The 16723-nt window shown below is 43.3% G+C and overlaps 1 protein-coding gene and 1 long non-coding RNA gene across 5 annotated transcripts in view; one reads left to right on the top strand and one right to left on the bottom strand.

The window, feature by feature from the left end:
* The window catches only part of STXBP5L (syntaxin binding protein 5L), a 202093-nt gene extending 200495 nt beyond the window's left edge, over positions 1 to 1598 (bottom strand). For all 4 annotated transcript variants that reach the window (XM_071814146.1, XM_065842427.2, XM_071814153.1 and 1 more), the window contains exon 1: positions 305 to 1598. In XM_071814146.1, coding sequence (XP_071670247.1) covers positions 305 to 502 — 198 coding nt within the window. In that variant the 5' untranslated portion in view covers positions 503 to 1598. The remainder of the gene's footprint in view (positions 1 to 304) is intronic.
* A 277-nt stretch (positions 1599 to 1875) lies between these two features.
* On the top strand, positions 1876 to 9235 carry LOC139827032 (uncharacterized). Its single transcript, XR_011737212.1, has 3 exons — positions 1876 to 1944; positions 2942 to 3125; positions 8276 to 9235. It is a non-coding gene; the product is annotated as an uncharacterized lncRNA (long non-coding RNA).
* The last annotated feature ends 7488 nt before the right edge of the window (positions 9236 to 16723 follow it).

Below are 16723 nucleotides of genomic sequence, written 5' to 3'. Positions count from 1 at the left end.
CTGAGCATGAATTTAGGACTTGGACCTGAATGCTGAAATGAAGATTTCTACTAATTTACTGACCACCTCAACTCTGCAGCAGGAAGAAAACAACAACAACAAAACCCACAACAAACACACACACAAAAACAGGAACCAAAACCATCAACGAGATCTCTGTTTTTTCATTTCAAAGTCCTTATACAACCACTGCAGTTCTCAAGTAAAAGGCTTATTGATGTCATATTACTGCCCCCACACACAATGTAGCTTTTATTATTTCCATGGTAAAAAGAAAAAAAAAAATTAAAATTACAGCCCTTACCTTACATATCTGAAAATAATCTGAAGTGAGCGTCTCCTGGATCTCATCTCTGGGAGTCCCTGCAGCTCCTGCAGTCCCTCCTGGGTGCACGGAGCCGCCACCAGCCCCACTTCCACCGCCACTGCCACCACCACTGCTTCCACTGGGGGATGAGGCAGTTAAACCATCCAAAACTTTGCGAAAATTAAACTTCTTCATTTTGGAAAAATCTTTTGGAAGATTTGGGGAGTGAGAAAGGATGTGTTGCAACACATTCAGCTACACGTAGCGAAAGAAAAAAGTCTTTAATGGTCCTCTGAGTGAGGCAGCACTTTAGTCCCTTGTACCGAACAATGTCAATATTAGGTATAATTGAGTGAAAAATACAAAGGCTTCATTTTGTCAGACGTCAAAGCTACCTGCAACAGTCCTTTTAAAAAATAAATAGAAAAATATTCCACAAGCAGCAGAACTAAGCTTTACGTTCAGACAAGGAACATGGAACAACCGCCATCGGGTTCGCTCACAAAATCCACATTTAGCAGTGGTTAAAACCGAAAAGTAAATAAAAAATTCAAGCCGGCATCCGAAACAGTAGACTCCACGTCTCTATCTTTGCTGCTTAAGATCTGCCTTCGGTACTTGGCTATCTTAACAAAACTACAAAAAACTCGGCTACATTCAATGCCCTCTTCCCCTCAAACCCCTTGCAGTCCGGGGTGTATTTGCCTCCGGGGTTTTGGGGGAGCGGACTCCCCGCCACCGCTCTCCGCTCGCAGCCGCTGCCGCGACTCTCGCTACCGAGCTCCCTCCCCGCTCCGGCGAGTGCCGGCAGCCGCTGCCGCCCTTGATCCTCCTCTTCCCCTCGGGCTCTCGGCCCCACAGTGGGGTGGAAGCCCCTCACTCTCCTCGCCGCCCTCCCGCCCCGCGCCCCTCCGGCCGCCGCGCCGTGAGGACCGGGCGGCGGTAACGAGCGACCCCCTCAGCTAGCCCGACCGTCCAGGGCCGACCACCTGTCCCGTCCCTGAGATGACGGACCCCCTCAGCCCTCCCGCCCGCCCCGGTCACCGAGCCCGTGCCGTCGCCGTGCCCTGTGAGGGGGCGACCGGACTCCCTTGGCCCCGGGAGTAACCGGGGCGACGCTCGCTCTGAGGCGACGGTTCCTAACGGTTCCCAGGGACGCCTGTGCCTTGCGCGGGGCGGGCCGGGGCAGGAGCGGAGCGGGGCAGGGGAGCGGAGGGCGGCTGCGGTCCCAGCCGGCTGCGGCGGCTCCTGTCCGCCCGGCGCGCTCGCAGCCGCTCTCCGAGGTACTGAAATCTCCGCCGGCGGAGGCGGCAGCCGCAGCTCCTCCTCCTCTTCTTCCTCCTCCTCCTCCTCCCCCACGCCCGCCCTCCACGCCCCGCCCAGCCCGCCGCACCAGCGCGCGCCCGGGGACCCGCACCCCGCCCCTTCCTCGGCGCGCGCGCCCGGCTGTACTGGGAGGAGAGCGGGAGAGAAGGGCGGGGGAAAGGCTGGTGATTGACAGCAGTGGAAGCTTGCGATTGGTTGCTGAGGGAGAGTCGCGTGGATGTGAATGGCAGAGGGGAGGAGGGTGGGAACTGCTCTCAACGGTTCGGCCGTCGGCAGGCTCCAGGCGCAGCCTCATGCTGGCGCTTGCTACGGTAGGGATAGCATGGCTGACCGCCGCTGTGAGCCGCGGCGTCCGATTGGGACGCCGCAAAGATGGGCACGCGTTCCCACCAATGGGAAAGGCCGCACGGGGAGTTTTTTTTTTTCCTCCCCCCACTCCCGAGCGGTCAGGCGCCTTTCCTCCGCGACGCCCCGCCCCCCAGCGCAGACGGGGGGGGGGGGGCAGGGGCGGGGCCAGGCTCGTGGCGGGGAACCTGGGGACAGCACGGGGGCGGGGCCCTCCGCCCCGCCGGCCACGCCCCAATGCGGCGGGAGTGGGGGCGGCTCCTGGCGACGCGGGGTGCGCAGCGCTGCGGCCGCTCCGAGCGCCGAGCGCTCCCCGTGGCGGGGGCCTGAGGGGTAGCGGGGCTGGAGGGGGACACAGCCCGCGGTAGTTCCTGTCAGTGCGGAGCGCTGAAGTTGGTTGCTCAGCTTCAGGCCGAACAAACCCAAAATGTGACGGGAGGTCGCGGTCCCGGCGGTGACGGAGCGAGGCGCTGAGCAAGAGGGAGTCTCCATTTCCAGCCGGGGCGCAGAGCGGTTTGTGCGAATTGGTTTCCAGCCCGTCTGCTGGTACTGGCTGGCACATCGAGTGCAAGTCCCCTTTTTCTTCCCAAGAGGAATAAGATAACCCCTGGCTGCTCTTCCAGGCGCTTGTGTGGATGGTTGGGTGATTCGCAGAATCACACAATAGTTTGGGTTGCAGTGGACCTTCAAAGTTCACCTAGTCTAGCTCCCCTGCAATGAACAGAGACATCTGCAACTAGATCAGGTTGCTCAGAGCCCTGTCCAGCCTGGTCTTGAATGTCTCCAGGGATGGGGCATCTACCACCTCTCTGAGCAACCTATGCCAGTGTTTCACCACCCTCTTTGTAAAAAAATTCTTCCTCATGTCTAGCCTGAGCCTCCCCTCCTTTAGTTTAAAACCATCACCCCTTGTCCTATCACAACTAGACCCCGCTAAAAAGTCTGTTCTCATCTTTCTTATAGGTCCCTTTTAAGCACTGAAAGGCTGCAATAAGGTCTCCCTGAAGCATCTTCCAGGCTGAATCTCGAGGGCTTGGTCTGAGGCCATGGAAGCATGCAACGTGGGATGGCATCTCCGGCCTCCGTGTTGCCATGTGGCACAAGAAGCTTTATACTGCACACAAGACTCTATAAAAAGGTTATTCAGGTCAGAAACAAATGAAGTAGCTATTAAAAGTGACTCATGGCACAGTGCTGTCAAGGTAGTTGGAAGCTTGGAACTGACTAAAACAGTGTAAGGAACAAACTTGTTCTGTACAGTACTAAGCATATAGCACCTCTGCTTATATAATAAAGTCATAGAAATGATGCACATTGGTCACCTCACTTTACAGCTTCTTTAAGAGTGCTTAGTATAGTTCTTATACACCCTCTAATACCTAATCTGCTTTTTGTAAATCCTACAGTTCCGTGAAGCAAGGTAGTGTGTGTTTATTTCAGCTTCTGACACTGAGCACTTTAAAAACAAACAAACAAACAACAACAACAACTTTGGATCATCACTGTGTGTTAACAGGTTCTCCCCATTTAAAAGATAAAAAGATTCCAGCAAAGTTCGAAGAGCAACTGTAGCTTCACTTATGGCCTCTTGAAAAATAAAGGATACATTGCCGATGGAACTGGAAAGGTTGATAAGTTTCTGTAGCCAGAAAAAAAGGAACAGAACCTTGTATTGGAAACAAAATATATGAGGACTGTAGCTGGGAGACAGAAATGAAAAAGAGGATGAACTGAGTAAGCAAATCTGTAAAGATATAAGTGCAGGTTTTTGGAGAATAAGGAATAGTCAAAACAATGCAGTTGAAGCTGTTTGAAGAATGCTGTGTCCTGCTGATATTAGGTTCACCATAGGTAATGCAAGAGACAAAGAAAAGAAAGCTAACAAACCCCAAAGAAAAGGTAACAACATGAACTATAAATAGGAAAGGGAAAAATAAGGTTAAAAATGAAATAATTAGGATGAAGAAAATGTCACAGACAGATTTGTGAAAAAGAATAGCCTGGAAGTCGGGGTGCTAGAGGAAGAAAATCTGATAACATAATGGTCACAGTTATAGGGAGGACAGAGATAAGATGGTTAGTTGCAAGTAATAATAGAGATTGTATATGCTTTGCATATGACTGATCGTTAATGTTCTGGTCAGTTCTCTTTTGGGTATTTTTGCTTACCTCATCTGTCTTTTTTGTTTTATTTTTTGATAGTAAATTCTGATTCAGCCAATGGCCTAGAATTTCCTGACTTTGTCAAGCTGCAAACATATTTAAATCTCAGGCAACTATCAGTGCTATTTTAAATAGAGACATATAGAAGTCTGCAATAGGTCTTCTTTGCATTTTAAAGATCATTGATAGGTGGCTCCTGGTTTCAGAATTTTTGCTTTTTAAGTGATTCATAATACTACTTTTGATAATACATGAATTAGTAATTAAAATCAATGACCCTTGAGCAAAATCATTGTAAGCCCATCAGCAGCAGACTAGACCACAACCTTGCAACTTTACCCTGCAAGAGAACCTCTGTGCTTATGCAGAACTGAAGAGAAAGGACATAATCAAATACCAGAAACCCATTTATGCCAGTGCAGGCAAAACTGTGACTTTCCATAGTTGCCCATTCCTCATTAGATTGTGGGACATTTGCCAATATTATCCATGTAATTCCAGAACATCAAATGGCAGCAAGCATAGTGTTCCTGCCTTCAGAGCCCCACTAAAAATATCCCCAGTCAGTGCTGAGTATCTGGTTAGAACAGCTTGCTGAACTCTATCAATTAGCCAGATCTTAATCTAGTTAATGTGTTTTATTAAGGCTACATAATGCTAATGTTTTAATCAAAATGTCAAGCAGTACTAAATCAAATTCATTAGGAAGGTCCAAGTCTATCACATCCATGTGGTTACCTTGATCAAACAAACCTGTAATCTCATCAAAAAGTGAAGTCAGCCCTGCTTGTCAAGACTTGTTTCCATAAAGCCATGTGGACTTGCTTTCATTATATTCCTACCCTTTAGCTCCTTATTGATTGAATCACACATGGCATGACTGCTTTAATTCACATAACATCACTGTTTTGTTTAGGATTACTAAGGATGCTGGGTCTATTATTACCTGTGTCATTCTACTTGATCCTTGGGATAAGGTGAGGTTTCCTTTGGGCCTTCAAATTTGTAGCTGTACTGAGAGCTATTAAATATTAACATTAGAAGGCTGTAAGTCTCCTACTGTTTTAGGATCTTTGGATACTCAGGTGTCATTCTACTTGATCCTTGGGATAAGGTGAGGTTTCCTTTGGGCCTTCAAATTTGTAGCTGTACTGAGAGCTATTAAATATTAACATTAGAAGGCTGTAAGTCTCCTACTGTTTTAGGATCTTTGGATACTCAGGTGTCATAGAGATTGCTGATTGAAAAATAACACTGTCTTTTTCATCCTCCATAGGTGTCAATGGATAGAAAAATAATTCATCATTCTCATGTAATATTAATATATTATCCTTTTTTTTTTCTTCACAAGTGCAGGATAGAAATATTTACCATAAAATTAGATCCTTTATGCATGTTCAGGGACTAGATTTCTTAATGAAGAAGCTTTTACAAGGTCAGATGTGTCCGTACAAAACTGAGAATGTAATTTTGTAATATTATAAGAACTCCATTTTGCACAGTGGGCCAAGTGCAGGGGTAAATTAGCCCATGGATAGAGTTATCTGTTACAGCTGGAGGTGATCCTTTCTCCGTGCTGTTGAAAGGGAAGGACCTGCATCCACTTGAGCCCTTGGGTTTTTTGCCCCTTCAGCAATAAATTAATTTGCTAGGAAAGGCAGCAGTTTTCTTTTGGATTAGCTCTGTGTGGGGCCAGACAAGCACCAGAGCCAGTGAAAAGAAATGCAGAGCTATAGGCCTGCCCAGAAAGGTGAGGACAGTCTCCCTTTTGTCAAACTCAGTTCGGCTCAGGCGTACAATATAACTTCATTTCCATGGTGGCCTACTGGTTTACATTCTGCATGTCTCAGGGGAGAACTATCACAAGCCACCTGAACAGGAATTGGGGGCATAACATTTTGACTGGATTTTACAAACTGTCCTGTTGCAGCAGAGCGATGTATTTCTTGCAGGGGGTTCTCCCGAGACTAAGGTGGGACTCAGCCTACATTTGGTTGCTCTGGAAGCAGAGGTCTTTTTTAATGGATTGTGGGGCACAGGCTATAGCAGAAGCCATAGAAGAGTTAAAGCCTCAATGATTATTTTCTGTATAGCAGTTACTTGCTTTATCTTTACTATAGCAAATAGGCATAACTCCAGGATGTCAGATCGAGATAACTTGAGTTCTAATCATGACAATGTGGGGCCCTGCCTGGGACACAAAATTGGTCTAAGAGGCTGGGTAAATACTAGGGTAAGTTAGTATATGCCAGGGGTGTCAAACTCATTTTCATGGGGGCCACATCAGTAACTACTCCTACATTTATACCGTCCTAAAATTACATTCAGCCCTTTGAAGGCAACTGCCAGGATGATGTGGCCCCTGGTGAAAATAATTTTCACATTCCTGATATATGCCATATACCATGTTACCACAGATTTCCTATCAGCTTTTATTGTAGTTCTGAGGCTGACTTTTTGGTTTTCTCTCTGCAGTGAGCTTGCACTTTATTCCATGCACAGTTTTCTGGTTCTTCCCCTTAAGCCCTTTTCTCAGCACTTCATTTTATAGATCACTAGCTGTCTAGATTAGCTACCTCTTTCCCCTCTTGCCCCTCCAGTAAGGATTAGACAAAACTGTCTGGCTTTCCCACGTTCTACTGTGAGCCAGGCTATTTGAACTGCTAATGACTCATGTTTGCAATCCAGCCTGTGCACATCCAATGTATCTAGAGGTGCAACAGTTCATTAAAATATTTTTAGTAACTGGCACAGATTGTCAGAAAGCAAAGTTGTTATTTTCTTATCCTGAAGTTTTAGATTCCACCAAACATATGTCTGACTTTGATCAATGTGTACCTTCACTGAATTTTTTGCAAAATATTTTCATTGATGATTTTTCCATTCTGAACATTTTCATCTTTTCGAGTAGCTGCAAAACAGCAGGAACTGATGCCCTTTCTATGTCAGTTGTTATTAGTTCTCAGAACAGCTTTCCAAAAAAGCTATGAAAATGTGATCATTCTCAACAGAAACAAAGGCTAGTGGTTCTTGACCAAATGTGTACCTATCCAGGTAATATATAGCCAAATCACTAAACTGGCCAATCAGTCTCCCAGACACATTAGGAAGAGATCACAGATTTCCAGGTTGTCAAGGATAAGCTTTCAGATAAGGAACTTAAAGCATTAGTTGAGCATGTTAGATAATCTACTGTATTTAAATCCCTTGAGAGAACAAGATCCTTTATTAAAGCAGAATCAGTAAGAGCTCTAGCAAATCAGGAACACTGTAATTCACAGTGAATATTCTTTTTTATTGTCAGCTTTGCTACAAATTTGACGTTTTATGCCTTTTCCCGTTATTGCTCTTAGTTTTTTGCAAATTATCAGTGGCATTTGAAGTGAAAGCTAATGTATTCCAAATTGGTAGTTCATTTTACTAGATTCTGCACTAACAAAGGTCTCAATTAGGACTGGGCTACTTGTCTTGGTTGCTTTCAAACCCACACAGTCTTGCAAATTTGAAACATAATCTTTGAATTCATATTCCACTTACAGGAGACTATAAAATAAGAGCATAAGGAGTTAGAAAGAAAAAAAATGCATTTAATGAGTCTACACTTGCTGTATAGAAAAGCCATCAGCACAGTTTGCATTTTTGGGGAGTTTCTTCTAATGCTCACAGAAAAGAGGCTTCTTTTTAGCTGGGGAGACTTTCAGCTGCCCTTCAATATCCTTCAGTTTAAATTATAGGGTAAAAAGGTCCATTCACTCAAACTAGTTCAATGAATCATAGGAGCCAAAAATATGATGTGTCAGTTCACAAAACATCAGATATCACATCTTTGGTCTTTGTGCAAAAAAAATCTTCATAGCAAAGTCTAGACTTGCTGTAACCTTGGTCCAGAAGCAGGTGACTGGCAATTCATGTAGATGGGCTTAAATTTGGTGTAGACATTTGCATAAGAGTTGGAGTGATGAAAACAGTAAGGGAGAAAAACAAAGAAAAAGTGGAGCCTACATTCCAGCATTTCAATCCTTCTGTCATTAAGAGCATTCAGTTTTATGTCTGTGTCTTTCATTTTTAACAATTGAGATGTTCTGTAAATACATTACTATTGACCTACAAGACCAATATGCTTGTCTCTTCTAGACTAAACAATACTTCATAATGAACAGCCTCATCAGAAGGCTCCAGAGAAGAAATGCTACCTACAGTCTGACTTTCAACTGTTTTATGAAGCTTATGAAGAAAAGATGGTGAATACTCAACAGCATCATCTCCCCCAAACCATACCCCACACCAGGGCAACATTCTGATCACAGCCATGCCTTGGTCCTTCATCACAGAAGGACAGCAAACCACTCAATCAGCTGTCTAAGGATTACATCAAACTGAGCTAGTCCATGGGTGAATTTGATCACCGCAATGGCTCTTATGCTTTCCTTTCCCACTCCCTCTGTCATGCTATTTTTCCCCTTTAATCTTAATTTAAGAACAAATTGAGGACAGATCAGACCGTTCTGTCTCCTCTGCAAGTATCCTACAAAATATTCCATCCTAGCCTCGATGCTTCATTGAAAGGAAGTCTGGCAGAAATGTTAACAGTGAAAATCTGATCAGTCCTAGAAGTTAAAAAAAATGTCCTCCATGCCAGGAATGACAGCTGTATTATTCCTCAGCCCTTGCTCTGTCTCTCAGTCAGGGATTTTCTTTCTGCCAACATAACATATCAAATATCAATTTGGTAGTGCCTGGATTGGATTGGATTGCATTGTCAAGGGCTTCAAATCTTTGCAGTCCTGTCCACATCCTTCAGGTAGCAGCTATTTGGAGTGGCTTTCCAGCTAAGAAGTTAGTGCACTGCTGATCTGCATCACAATGCTGAACATAAAGCCTGTCCCTCTGCAATTTGTGTGCTGTATGTAATCCTATAAATGGCCATTTCTTCAAGTGCTGAAGAAAATGAGAGTGCCTGCTATCCGCCTCAGGCCAGATTTGAGCTTAACTCTTCAGTGTGTAATTAGCATATTTTATTTAGGGTGATGGGAATCATTTGTTTTCCAGTTCAGAAGCTTGAAACAGTGTTAAAGTATTTGTAAATATATTGTAATAAATGACTGAATGTAAAATAAAATAGGAAATGTTTGCTTTGAAAATATCAAAATTATTTTTTTAAATGTTGCTTGCATTTTATTTGTACTAGAACCATTTACTAAGCCTGACATACTTAGTCAGTCCAGAATATCTGTCACTGACCTCCACTCCTGTCCTTTGTAAAGGATTTGTCAGTGACTCAGGTCTATTCAAATTCTGCTTCACTTCTTCCATTTAAAAAACCCAGAGAACTTGGATTTATTACATTCTGAGGGACAGTCTGCAGCTCAGTTGTGCCAGGCTCCCTGTTCCACTGTACTCCAAAATAAGGTGTTTCATGTAAGAGACGACCAGAGAAATTATCTTCAAAGGAAAAATGAAGTAAGTGCCAGGATGCCCTGATTCCTCATCACAGTGGTGGCTGTTTCCATTTCTTCTTACTGAGCAAGGTTTTTAATTTCTGCTATAGGAAAGGATATCTATGGGGCCCACCTCACCAGCTTCTGATCAGCCTGTCGTATATACCAGTATCCCTAGACCATACCATTGAGTGACGGAAATGTGGTCCATTGTTTTTGCTGCAGGACTGGATACGAACACGATTCCTTGTGTTTGGGTGTGTTTGAAATGACATTTGGGGATGAGCACAAGGGCCTCTGAGTGGCAGAAGAGAGAAGCAGAGCCCAGGGAGCAGAAGTAGGGACTGTGGCACAGGTCCTGGGGCATACAGCTGTCCTGCAGGGCTGGAGCACAGGGCAAGTCTCATGCTCTTGGCAGGAAAGGGACAGAGGTGGCCACCAAGCTCCACCTCTGAACCTGATGTGAATCAGGCTCTCAAGCTTGGGCAGGAGCTGTGGCCACGTGGTTGGGCTGGGGGATTACAGTTAGTGGGTTAGCAAGTCTGTGTGTGAGGGAGAACTGTCAGTGAAAGTCTGTCCTAACCTTAGCCAGTTTGGTGCCTTTGTCAGTAGAGAATTAAACGCAGCTGCCCTATGCCTCAAAATTTGTGTGATGACCATTGAACCAAATGAGTTTTCCAAGAAGCTGCAGGATGAATTTTCTGAAATAACTGGTAGGGACCATGCTTCCACATTGCAAATTCAAGTCTCTCTCAAGCAGACCCTCCACCTTCTAGCTGGGATACACCAGACCAATGTGCTTGCTTGTCCCATCTGTGTCATGAAGTCATGCTTTATTGCCCAAATCCAGGAAAAGAATTTAAACATCTTTCTATTGTTCTACTAAGTGACTAGCAAATAACTGCATAGCCCACTCAGCTACGACACATTATGCTTATCTCTATCCACAAGGAAAACCACATTTAATATTTGGTTCCATTGCTAGGAAAGTGTTCAAACTGATAAGCTATATGAAGCATCTTGATAGTTTCTTCCTAATAGAATTTGGTTTTCTGTATTTTTAAGAATTATTTTCTCATTTCTGTAAAGCAAATCCAACTATAAATCTTAGTCTAAAGGATAATGCTAAGAACCTGGCAGTTATTAACTAACATCCACCCAAACATAAGTACGTTACCTTTCATTCATTTGTCATGCATTTTAGTAATTTGTTTCACCTGTTGGCAGGTTTGAAGGTGAATAGGTATAACAGACACGGTATTTAAGCTTGCATACTGCATACTGGTGCTGGACTGCAGGAGTTCTCGTGATTCATCAAAGGCTCCTTGCTCTAGTTCCCCAGACAGTACAGATTCTGACCTTTTCCTTATAAGCCCAGCATTTCTTGAAGAATCAAGGGAGAGGCATGTCTAAGGCTTTCAATTCTTGCTTAATATGAACACAGCATCCCAGCCCTATTTTGCATCTGTCGTATGCTTACAAACAAGCTGTAAACCCGAAGTTCTCAATCATTTTGACCATTAAGATCCACAGATGTATTCTGGATTGTGTGCCTTCTGAAATGTTCAGTTTTGATCATGTGCACGTACACTTCCTATACATTGTTCAGGAATACAACCTATGCAGGATGATTGGCATTCACACTAGAAATGCATTATGCTTTCCTACCAGTATGAATTATTGCTTTCATCTCTGAATTTACATACATTGATGCTTGTGCAGATTCTAGACTCATCTGGAAGAAAATGCATTTCAAGTGACTGATAGAACAAAGGTGGTTTCTAGTTCTCATCAGTCTATTCTTTACAATATATCTCATAGCTGGCTGAATTAATATTTTGATCACTGCATTTAGTTTTGGCTCAACACAACTCATTCTATCAAGGTGTGTTTTTCTTTCCAGGGACTTCAAAATTCAATCTATGCTGCATCCTTAGGACAAAAAACTCAACATTTTAAGGTTCTCCTGTTCTGATGCTACTGGTGCCTCAATGTTTATTTAGAAGAAAAAAAGGCTGGAGTTTCTTAGGATTCCCTCCTTGCTCACATAGTTGGGATTTGACTGCTTCACTCAAGAAACAGTTTTGTTTCAGTGTTAGGTTGCACATTTCTCTATCTCTGTAGGGTTTTTTTGACTGTTATACTAAAGGGCAGTGCAGATGCAGAAGGTTGCTGTGATGCACACTCATGACAGGACCCAACAGGTCAGCATTTACCTATTCACGAGTGTGTGACTCATGGAAGCTGAAGGAAGTATTCTACTTCTTCACCAACTCGTGTTGTCCATCTGCCTTGTATGATTCAAGTAGGTCTTCCCTCACCCTTCATTTTACAATTTCTGGTGTGAATACATAAAAGCTTGAACTCTGGATACATGTTGTATTTGACAGGCTAATTGACCCATTTTAATTAATTGTGTTTGGCTCACACATAAGAGAACACCTCTCTCACAGGTAGCTTCTAAGGAATCCAGTCATTAATCTTCTTAAGCAGCTCTTCTGTTCTAGCTTCCTCTGAGGCATTTGCTCATGCAACCTCCACACTAGACTCATCCAGCAAGGAAATCCCCTAAGACTGTTGGCTGAGCAGTGGGAAAATCGTACCTCACAAAATCATTCCTGGAAGAGAGGGGTCATTATATTTCATTCAGATGCTCTTTTACCCCAGGAAAGGCAGCTGAGTTAGACTGACCTCAACTTGCTTTTGAAATTTCCCCTACTTCCAGGAACAATTACAGATAAAATACCAGGAGATAGGTAAGGGTCTATATCACAATCTTTCTGATACTACATCAAAATCACTTTTGAGTACAAAACATCATATTTACAACTGCGTGCTATCATGCTGAGATAAAAATATTACTTGTATTACTTTTAAATATGCTTTGACAGCATCAAGTATAAAAACATACTGAATCTCAGGTTTTGCCTGGTGTAACTTGTAACTCACAGGTACAGAATTCATTAAACAAGATGCTCGTGTTTTTTCTTACTGCATCACAAATATATTTTGAAACAACTTATTTAGGCCTCACTGTCTTCTTTTGCCATGCAGCCTGCTCTGGCTGGTAAACAGGAGGATACTAGTATGGTAATAATGTAATAACCAGAAGTAGTAAAGTCTCTGTTCTCATTGCCTTATTAGAAGTAAAAGCTGATAAACTGATAGCATATGAGAAATGTAATTGGGTCAATGAACAGGACAGGGTGGATTTTAGAATAATATATAATGGGAGCCAGCAAGATTTAAACTGAACCTAGGTGGAAGACTTGGGAGAAAACTGATTCAGAATATATACTGATGTTAGGAGAGCACATGTTTTCAATGTTGATTTGGGAAGAGCGAGTAACAGAGAAGGGAGGAAAAACAGGGGAAAAACAAGGAGAGAAGAAAACAAAATCAGCTTTCTATTTTGGCCATACTGAATTCAAGTTGACAGCTAGATAGCCCCAAAATTATGTCAGACAAAAGCTGAGATGTTAGTTTGGACAGGAGACTGACACCAGTTAGTACTGTGTTTGTCAAGTATGATGACAGTGGCTGAATGTGTGTTTGTGGATGAAATTGGAGGGAGCCTGCAAAAGGAAAAAAGTGTTAGGGTCAAGGCTATGGAACCACCACAAAACATTTCAGACATCAGAGCCACATTGGAGGGGTTGGAATCATCCTAACCAAACATGACTGACACAGAAGCAGAGATCAGGGTGCCGTGCCATCCTTGGAGACAGCGGATGCCATGCCGTATTTGAAAACAGAACTTTGTTAGTGGACAGTCATCAGAAGGAGTGGATCTCTGTCCTGCCCCATGGTAAGTGCAGAAGAGTCCTTAACACATCTGTGGGCCAGCAAACTTGGCACAGGGCCTAACATTTTTGTAGTAATTATGGAAGTGGCACCAGGCCAACCACTTGAGTTTCCAATCTTCCCCTTCCTCTATAAAGAGGAGATAAAAACCCCAGACCACCGCTCTGAGTATCTGTAGTTGAGTAACAGATGACCACTCAGTTGGGCTTTGTGTTGATGACAGTAAGGCAGTCCTGACCTGACTTAATCTGACATTACACCAGCCATCTCCCCTGCCTTGTGCTCCATCCCTTGTAGCAGATCTTGCGAGGTCACAAGTATACCTCAGATCAACATGCTGAAACTATTTGCTTTTTGGCTGTTTTCTGACAGATTGGCTTGTTTGCTCAGCTTGACCCACAGTTACACAACATCCAGAGCTTAGAGGTAATGCAAGGGAAGCAGCAGGAGGGCACGGCCAGGACAGGGAAATGACAGCCCCTTTCAGCAGCTACTGGGCAAAGTGCAGCAAAAACCAGCACTGGAGCCAGTCTCCCTGTCATTAGGGTAGAGTAAAAATGTTCCTGTGAAGATGAAGCAGGCAGTGCTTTAAGCCCAAGTTACCAGAGTGCAAAGCTCCAGTTTTCTATTGTATTTACATGTATTAATAGCAAAACTACTAATTGCCATGTCTTTGATGGGTTTTGCTTTTTTTGCACATTCCTTTTCGTCTTCCACTAAGGAAACACTGTTTAGACTCCCTTCCATAGGCCCAGTTTACATTAAGGTCCGCCTGTAGACATTTTTTGGATACAAAGTATGAGCAATCACTTTTAACCTCTGAACTTTACAGAAATACTCAGCTGTGCTTCTACACCTTTAGCTCAGTTTTTTACAATAAATAAATCAAAAAAGTCAAGTGTTCAGAGCAGAGTATCGTTCTCAACTTTAAGACCAGTCGGTAGGTGGGAGGTGGGAAGGATCTGCAGGTGTGACCTGGGGGATAATAGATGAGAGTATTTTGACACTGCATGTTTCTCTCATATACCGTGCCTGCCTCCTCTCACCTTGATTATAAAGTTTAAAAAAATTCAATTCTTCACCACCTACACACATGCTATTAAAATCATGATGTGTATTAACAAAAAAATCTTTCCCAGCTGGATGGGAAATTGCTGATAGTATTGCTAACAACAGAAGTCAGCTCTACATTGTGCAGCCATCCACCATGATGCCATAAAACCGAAGCCTGCCCGGTTTTGCAGGTTTAGAAATTGTTAGTTTCTCATCCACTCCTCCATCTTTCCTTCTGTTTTTTTGTTGTTGTGTTTTGTTTTTTTTTTTTTTTTCTTGTTTCGCCTCCTCTCTCCCTGGATAAATATAAACTGTCAAGATCAGGGGTAGCAGTGACAAAGCACGATGGAAAGGTGACCAAATGGTCTTTCATATGTTCTATTATTTTGGGGGATGAGGTGGGAAGGAGCAAGAAGGACAGCACAGGTAGACCTGCATCCTGGGTCAAGAGTGGCTGCAGTTACCGACTCTCGCTCCTGACCCTCCCTCCCTGCCAAACCCATGTGTATGTGGATGAATCTTAGGGCTAAGCTATTTTTAAGAGGGTCACAAACTCCGTTTAACAAGGAGTGGTTCTGAAATGAGTCCCTGGGCTCACAGTATCTTTTACATTTCAGGAAATTCTAATTTAAGGTTAAACTTCACAGATGTCCTGCTCTCATAAAGCACCAACATGGTCTTGCATTTGGGCTGGGGTTAGGAGGTGACATCACAAGTTAGGACCCCTTGCCAATCTGAAGTAGCAACACTTTATCTGTGGAAAAAGATACTGGTTTACTTTACTACTTCTTAGTAACTTAGTCCCTTCACTAATTTCTGTTATTTTTCTCTGAGATTTCTTCAAGATTTGAAGCAGAAAATATTGGACAAGTGAAACAGAATGACAAAGCTGGTCTTCAGGAGGAGAGATTTTCTCTGGAATTCAGTCCAGCAACAGATACTTCAATGTATTTTTTTGGATAGAATTCAAATGCTGAATATCACATACCTACTTGTGCTGGCATTTAACAGCTGTAATCCTGAATGGTTCAGTCTAGGCTGGAAGGATTGCTCTGTTCTTAGTAGCCCTTATTTCTGCTGCTGACTTTGAGACACTATGAAACAAGAATGATTGACACATGGATCGAAGTACAGGCTCTAGGTAAATTGTAGGCAATTAATTCCCATACCAAAAAGAAACTTATCAAAAAAAAAAAAAAAAAACCACCCAAAAAAACCAAAAACCCAAACAACCAACTATTAAGGTATAAATAGAGAACACATATCTCAGACAAAACAGAAGTTACAGCTGCAAACAGAAGTAATTCTATTGCTGCTGTCTTCTGAGCCCAAAGGGGACTAAAGCAAGTAATTAATGAGATATCTTCTTGTGTCTGGGTAATGTAGGTCCTTTTCAGCAGCTACTGAATATTTCGTCTGCTTTCATTTATCTTCTCCCAGCACGTTAACACCAAATAACAATTTGCACTTAGTAATTAAGACCTGTCTTGCAAGCATAACAGACTCTCATCTTCTGCACAGCTGTGGGACCTGTATCACACCTCCTCTCCTCACAAGAAGCTGATCTGAAACATGTGAGGTGAGTCACTATCTAGGCCAACAGAGCTGGGACTGGAGAATAAAGTACCTACACCAAGCTTCATGGCATGTACCCACTTAAAACAGGTGGGGAAGGGAAAGAAGAAGAAAGGGAAAGGAAAGGAGTTGTGTCTCAGGGCCGTTGGAGCTTGGTGGGGAATTAAGATGATGCCCAGAGGAAGCATGAGGCAGAAAACACGGCAATTCATCAAAGGGAACTAGCTCTGATCAGGGGAACTGCTCTGCCTCATGACTTGGCTTGGAAATCAGGGTAAGCATCTCTTAGGATGGATGCCTTTAGCAGTGTAGATGTAGCTATGGTAACTGGATATTTCTTCAGTAACTACCATCCGTGAAAGAGTTAACAAGTCCCAAGTTATAATTTGTTTCCAGAGTCAGCTTGGCTTTGGGCTGTTGCTGTTAGCTCTGCTTCAGAATGAGAAGACAGTGGTTTGTGTTTAGCTTGTGTTCAGACGGGTTTTTTTCTTCAATGACCGATGTAACAAGCCAGTTTTAAAATAACTAAGGACTAAAACTTCACCATCATGTTTACAGTGTCTATTCTTACCTGTAAGGTATCCTGGTTATGTTTAAAATTTAAACTTATTTGACTTATTTGTCCCTCAGGAGTTTTTTTCTTTCTTTTGACATCCCTTTCTGGTTTTTGGCAAGGTGGTAGCCCATGTTTACCTCCACCCTAAACTAAAAT

This window comes from Patagioenas fasciata, chromosome 1, assembly GCF_037038585.1.
Source record: "Patagioenas fasciata isolate bPatFas1 chromosome 1, bPatFas1.hap1, whole genome shotgun sequence".
NCBI lineage: Eukaryota > Metazoa > Chordata > Aves > Columbiformes > Columbidae > Patagioenas > Patagioenas fasciata.
Note: the sequence above shows the minus strand (reverse complement) of the source record. Positions and strands in the feature narration are given on the sequence as shown.